The sequence below is a fragment of the Vicia villosa genome, linkage group LG4 (genome assembly GCF_029867415.1).
Source record: "Vicia villosa cultivar HV-30 ecotype Madison, WI linkage group LG4, Vvil1.0, whole genome shotgun sequence".
In the NCBI taxonomy this organism is placed as follows: Eukaryota; Viridiplantae; Streptophyta; class Magnoliopsida; order Fabales; family Fabaceae; genus Vicia; species Vicia villosa.
In genome coordinates, this window is record NC_081183.1 from 27095759 (window position 1) to 27103626 (window position 7868).

The 7868-nt window shown below is 27.7% G+C and overlaps 1 protein-coding gene across 1 annotated transcript; it reads left to right on the forward strand.

The window, feature by feature from the left end:
• Nucleotides 1-542: 542 nt before the first annotated feature.
• On the forward strand, nucleotides 543-2930 carry LOC131596936 (protein neprosin-like). The gene is made up of 7 exons (XM_058869667.1): nucleotides 543-693; nucleotides 789-875; nucleotides 957-1151; nucleotides 1259-1423; nucleotides 1562-1615; nucleotides 1966-2103; nucleotides 2527-2930. Exons 1-7 carry the CDS (start codon nucleotides 544-546, stop codon nucleotides 2893-2895), a joined length of 1158 nt encoding a protein of 385 aa, XP_058725650.1. The 5' UTR covers nucleotide 543; the 3' UTR covers nucleotides 2896-2930.
• Nucleotides 2931-7868: the final 4938 nt, after the last annotated feature.

The window sequence follows — 7868 nt, forward strand, 5'->3', positions numbered from 1 at the left end:
TAATTTTCTTTGAAGAAACATAAGAGGAGATCAAAATTATTTGAATTTAAAATAGAAGAACTAAAAATATTTAAAATAGAAAAACTAATTTTGTAAATTAGACAAAATAGTATGACCAAAAGTGTAATTTGTATGAAATTACACAAGGGGCTTATAATATAAAATAGGTGTTGTATGTTTGAGACATTGAATTTTTGTTTGTATATAAAACTACAAATATTTAGATGGTAGGTGCTTTTAAAAATTGAAATATTATGACTTTTTCAATTGAATAGATAAAAATAGGGAAATGTTATTCTCAAAAAGGTTATTTTAAAATAAAACAAAATAAAAAAGTAAAACAAAAAAAGGTAGTTTATAAATAATCATTTAACACAATAAATAAAAAATAATTTATTCAATGTATATCATTGACCTCATATATATTATCTTGATTAAATTATTATATTGTCTCATTTGTTTTTGAACATCTATCTATAAATAAGCAATTTCATATACTCTGATATAATATAATTAAGTCTCCGCTATAAGAGAATGTCAAAAATGATCAACATATTGTTTTTGGTTATGTGTTTGGTGACAATTAGTATTGGGCACAAAGATAATGGTATGTCGAGTGGGTTGAAAGAAGAAGATTTTGAATTGGAGAGACAACTAAACATCCTTAACAAGTCTCCTATAAAGAGTATTCATGTATTTACACATAATTTATTAATGGTTTGGATTGGTTTAATGAAATTCATTTTTCTAACAATTTTGTTTTTATTTCATTTCTATGGTTTTTATAGACTAAGTCAGGATATATAGTTGATTGTGTTGATATTAACAAACAACCAGCTTTTGATCATCCTTTATTAAAAAATCATAAATTACAGGTAAAATAATTTAATGCATATTCACAAAAAGTTATTACTTATACAACTTTTTCAATGTTCATTTTTGTTTTTTGTTGGCAGAGAAAACCAATTTTTGAAAAGAATATTACTGAAAAAAGTTTTCAAAATTCACCAATCAAGCCTAAATTAGTACTTGAGAAATTTAGATGTCCTCAAGAAACTGTTCCTATTCGAAGGACAACAAAAAATGATTTAATTCAAGAAAAATTATTATTCAATGCTCAAAATGTAACTCAAAATGGTGCGATCAATCACGTAAGTTTTCTCATATAAATAATTATATTTTTAATTTGTTAATTTATTTGTATAATTAGCTTATATTATCTATATTTTGTTAATATGTAAATGTATTGAAATTGTAGTTTGCTCGTGTATATCTTACAATAAGGGGTTCTCCTTATTACGGAGTTAGTGGAACTACTAGTGTTTGGAGTCCAAAAGTTTATAAAGGCCAATCAAGTGCAGGTTCTTTATATGTTCGAAGAGGAGGAGGAAATGATCTTAATAAAATCTCGGTCGGATGGCATGTGAGTTTAAATTTATTCTACAATTCTAAATTTTGTTTATTCTAAAAAATATGTATGTATTTATAGATATAAATTTTATATTTAAATGAATTTGAAGATTTATAAAAAATTTCTAATTTATTTCATATTTGATGTTAGGCGTTTCCAGAATTATATAATGACGATCAAACGCATTTATTTTTGTTTTGGACGGTAAGTAAAGATTATATTATTTAATATTCACTTATTATTAGTATATAAATTATTTTACATAAGTGATAATTTTTCCACTCATCACAAACATTTGAGTATTGTATCTTAAACTAATAATCTAACATCATTTTGTTATTATATATTATTATTTATGAAATAGTTTAAGTTTTAGATGTTTTTATGATAACTCTACCAAACTTTTTGAAATTGGTAATTTAGAATGCTCCTTCACATAAATTGATATGAATAATTTTATTATTATTGTTAATATTTCTTATATTTTTTAATATAAATTTATATGAAATATTGTTAGAAAATCAAAAACTAAATGCGATATTAAAAAACTACAGTCAGGTAAGAAAGGATGCTTTAATATGTTATGCAATGGTTTCATTCAAGTTGATAAATCATACACTTTTGGTGCGCGTGTATCTAAAACATCTACTTATGGCGGAGAGATAATTGAAGTGCCACTTCAAATTTCACAGGTAAACTCATCTTCTTACATATAATTTAAATTTAAAATAGAGTTTAATGGACATGCACTGACAATATAAAATAACTTTACAGAGTCATCCATTAATAAACATATAATCTACCATGTCATCTAAATAATTTTAAAATATAAAAATGATTTGGCAAAATACATCATATTAATTGATTAACAGTGTAATATTATTTTATATTGTCAATACATCTCTTATTTCCTCTTTAAAATATTTAAATTATGTAACGTCATAAAAATATTTTAAAAACTGTAATGCTATTAAGTGGTGAAGTTCAAAGAGATGCTATACAAAATATTATAAATTACATACATATTAAATAATATTATATTCTTTTAGGTTACTCATCTACTCTTGAGTTATTACAATTCTAATAGTAAAATCTTAAAATGTTGTGGTCTTCAGGATAAGGTAGGTAATTGGTGGTTAAGAGTGATGAATAAGGATATTGGATACTTTCCTGCGGCTTTATTCTCCTCATTGAACGGAGCTGAAGAAGTGGGATTTGGTGGATATACTGTAACTCCAATGGGCACTAATAACCCTACAATGGGTTCCGGACACAAACCTGATAGTGACTTTACTCATGCATCTTACTTTAGGTTTGTAAAATATTTGAATATAGTTGGAAACCATTTTGATCCTATACCATCTATAGTAGACACTTATAATGATGCTCCTAATTGCTATGGAATTACGAATTATGAAGATAAAAAAAGAAATCAAGGGTATTCTCTTCAATTTGGAGGACCAGGTGGTAAATGTAATACTTAGTGAACAAATTTAAATGTAATAAAGATTTGGATAATGCTAACAAGTGCCCCATGGACACTCGTTAAAAATTCCAAATATAGAAAATATTCTTTAAAAAAATTAATTATTTAAACTTGCAATGCATTGAATACAAGTGTTTTTAAGAAAAACATACTCCCTCCGTCCCAAATTATAAGAGAAAAAAACAAAATCACGTTTATTAAGAAAAGTAAAAACACAATCATTTAATTTATGGTTTTCTTGAAATAAAGTGTTTTGAAAAATGTAAAAAAAATTCTAATTGGTTGTTGGTTATAGAAATGATGAGAGAGAATGTAAGTTAAATGCAATTTGCATTTAATTTTACCTTGAAAGAAATGAAAGATGATTTCTTCTCTTATATTTTGGGACAAGAAAAATGCATTTTTTTCTCTTATATTTTGGGACGGAGGGAGTACTTTTTATTCAATTATTTTAATTTTCACTACATTTAATAAAAGTATTTAATAAACAAAATATACCATTTTAAATTCTTAACTATTGTTTCTGAGGCACTCGTTAGCATTACCCTAAAGATTTCCAATGATACGTCGACAAATATGGTTTGTCTTTTTTAATTAAATATTTTAAAAATATTAAATTTAAAAGTTTTAATTTTAAAGGGATTTTATGGCCTAATAATATTAAAATACTATTCCTCATTTATTCATAAATAAAAAAGGAAAGTACCACTATTTTACAAAGTAGTAATAAAATATAGGATAATATTTGAAGGAATCTTTGATTTATATACAATTTTTAATATTCAATTTAATATAAAATTATTATTTGTGTGTAAATATTTTTGATTTACTCTTCAAAGTCGTTTATATTAGTATCACTTAAGAAAGTATATATGGGATTATTATTTTAAAATTATGTTAACGAGTGTCCTAGATAGTTTTTAAGAATTCTAAATAAAAAAATATTATTTGAAAAAAAAAAATTTAATTTTCAATATCTTAAATATATGCATTTATAAAAGTATTTATCTTTTAAAATTTTAAAGAATACACCTGAACACTCATTAATATTTGTTTATTTATTTTAGGTACATTCCACCAATCACATTGCATCATTTAATTTTATTGTATTTAATTATTTATTAAATAGTAGTATATTTTTTGGTTGTTTCCAATGCATTTTACACTAAGGATAACCCTACCCAACTTTTTGTATTGGCTAGATAAGAATTCACCTCTTCATTAATTTCGAGTACTTGTACAATCATGTCTCACAATCACTTTTTATGTTTATTATTCAGCTTAATCCACTCATATATGACGTATGTAATGAAAATACTAGTACCGGAGTGGTTTAAAAAGGATTACACATCACAAATATTATTTTTGTACAAATAAATATGCCTTGTTTTTATAAAAGGGATTATGAGTATGTAAGGTCATAAAAAAAGTTTTTAACTTTTAGCTTTTCAGCTCATATAAATAAAAAAGTTTTGTTTGATAACTGTTTTTAGCTTTTAATTTTAGCTTTTTTACTCGCTTTTGTCTTTTTTTTGAAAAACTATTTGAAGTAGCTGAGCTTGTAGCTTTTAGCTTGTGACTTTTTCTTTCATTTATACCCTTATTATTTTAACAAAAATCTATTTTTATCCTTCGATATATATTATGATTCAACGTTTAATATTTTTTTTAATTTTTAATATTCTTAATAACATCTAAAGTATACAATAAATTTTGAAATAGTGTTGATAATTCTCAACTTAGTGAAACGTAATCGAAGAATCAATGAGATTAACCGAGACGAAGAAAATTAAAATTTTTGTTATATTTTTACGGTATAATATTATATAGTAAACTTATTTTTATCATTCATTTTGATTAATTTAACTGAATTTTTCATGTATTTCGTTAAATTTATTTATATAATTTATATACAAATTTAAAATATTTTGATTTTCTTAAATTTTTCACATATATTAAAATTTCTTTGTAAGTTTGTATTAATATATTTATTTTTATCAAATATAAATTAATTTAATAATATAATATGATAAGATAAATAAATCACAAATTATTTAATAAGAATGTCCTTTTGTGTCATTTTGTATTTATCAACTAATGTAACAGTTAATTTACCAAACACTCAAATTAACTTATCAGCTATCAGTCACCAGCTACCAGCTATCAGTCACCAGCTACCAGTTACTAGCTACCAGTCACCAGCTATCAGCTACCAGCTACAAGCTAGTTTTACCAAACAGAGCTTATATATCACAAATGTCAATGATATTGTTACAACTTTTCGAGTTAGCTAGTCAGGTTTGAAAATATTTTCAAATTTATCTGATTTGTTGATTTTCTTCTTCTTTTTAATATATATATATATATATATATATATATATATATATATATATATATATAAAAGTCTAAAGGAAAAACTTTCACAAAATACAAAAATAAATACAAGTGGCACAAGGAGGCTTAGGAAACGAAAAAAAACTTAAAAGTTAAAGAAATAAAAAAGATACATAATCATGAGGAAGAAGTAAAAAACACCCATCAACCGAAAGGGCAACCCAACAAAGCTCGCAAGCACCAAAGAAACTCCTATAAGAAATCAAACAAGAACTCTAACCGCTAGACTCCGCCATCAATAAATCAAAAGAACCACTAGCACCACGGGAGAAGGCCAGACCACTTGAACCACTATTGGCTAAGACATGGGATAAGATTTTGAAGTCAATCAGCGAAGGAAGAAAAGTTTGGTGTTGCTATGATAAAAACTAATTTTCAGGATAAATAAATGTTCTTATCCTCCACCTCTTTCTTATTTGTTGACGAAACATAAAACAATTTATCATTCCGCACTAACCGGATTGGCCACACCATTTCATGACGAAACTCCCTTAGTCAAACCTCCCACCTAAAGACAAAGAAAACTCAAAAAGACACTCTAGCTCCCTAGTGATAGCCAGCTAAACCCCTAACCACCTAAACACCCCTTACCAAACACTAGAAAGTAGGCTACAAGTAACAAATAAATGAAAGCATATTCAAGCCAATGCTCACAAAAAATACAAGAGATACCCCTTATATCAGCAATGACCTCTTGCTTGAAAATAATTTTCTTAGACGAGAATCTATCCTACAAAAGTTGCCAAGAAAATACCACAATCTTAGAGGAATTCCAATATCCCAAATAAGGAGAAAAACTGGATCAGTCTAGATAAATGAACCTCCGGAGAAGGATGGAGACCAACTCGAATTCGATAAGTAGATGCAAAAAAAAACACTGTCTCTAGAGTGCCTTTGCACCCATCTATTTCTATCCTCAGAGATGTGAAACTCTTGCATGACCATAAAGAAGTCAGAGACCATGTGTTTTTTATGGACGGAAAATTATCTCCTCCAGCCAAGATCCAAAGAAATCCTCCCGTATTCCCATTTCCCAATCTCACTTACACTACTTTTATGCCTTCGAGAGATGGTGAAGAGTCTATGAAATCGAGTACTAAGAGGTATATTTCTTATTAAAGGATCGTCCCAAAAGAAGGTTTGACGAACTGCTCCAGCCTTCTTAACAAAAGCTACCTCAAACTAAATAGGGAAATCATTCTTTTTAGAACCAAGAAGAGACACTCCTTTACACAAAGAGAAGAGAAAGAAAATGGCGATGGAGTGACCATAACTAGTAGACAGGATATCAACCCAAATGCATGATGTAACACCCTAAAACCCCTAATTATTTTATTTAAAAAGATAAACAATATTATGTTGGAACAAAATATATTCATACTCTTTGGATTTTGATGATAACAAAGTACTTGAAGAACAGTATGATTTACTAACATTCTCTTAAGTGTGCAGGATCATTAAACCGGTATTTAACTAGATTCTGACCAAGTTAAATTGATTATAAATCAGAAGCAATTCAGATTCTATTGAAGCAGAATCTGATTTTCATATAGAACCTGAGCACTAAAATTATCTCAGCCTCTGATGTTCTAATAAGGCTTCAATGCAATATTGACTTAGCCTCTGATATTCAAAATGGATCTTCAAGCGCCTTGATGGAAACAAAGTACAAACATTCACTTATCCGTACTCTGTGCAAAAGCAGCTTCATCTTATCAAACTGCTAGAATTATGGAGAAATTCAACTAGAGGTTTTAGCACAAGGCTCAAGGCAGTCTGACATGATTTCTCTAGTCCACTCCAGCATGCCTATGAATTCCTTAATCGAGAAAGACACAATGGATAAAGCAATTATTGAGAAGATGAAGATCCTCATCGTACCAACTTTAACGTCTCTCTCTTGAAAACTTCTTCTTCAGCAAAGACACTTGTGAAAGCAAACTTCCAATGTCTCTTTTGTTCCGTCTATAAAAGGAGCAGAAGATTTGAAAGAAGTAACAAGATAATACAACATAAAGATACAATAAGAACTATTTCAATCTTTTAGCTTCTGTACACGATTGTTGTGGCTGCACGTAGTCTCAAGAGCTTCTTACACTTGTATATCTTATAAGTCTCAAGATCCAAGGTTTTTGTGTGTGTATTATTATTTGTACCTATTATTGTATATCACGTACATATTGTTGTAACTCTAAACATTTTGTTTAGAATTTGTAAAATTCTTAGACTTAGTATTTAAGCAAGGAAGTCCTGAACTGTTAGTTTAGGCAAGGAAGTCTCTTTCTAGTGTGATTGGGTAAAGTTGTCTTGAATAGTTGGTTTAGGCAAGGAAGTCTCTTTCTAGTGTGATTGAACAAGGAAGTCCTCAACACTTAGTTTAGGAAAGAAAGTTTCTTTCTAGTGTGATTGAGCAAGGAAGTCCTGAATAGTTGCTTTAGGCAAATAAGTCTCTTGCTAGTGTGATTGAGCAGGAAGTCCTAAATAGTTGGTTTAGGCAAGAAGTCTCTTTTTTTGGTGAGATTAAGCAGGAAATCTTAGAATGGTGTGTTTAAGAAAATTATAATCAATTTTTGATTA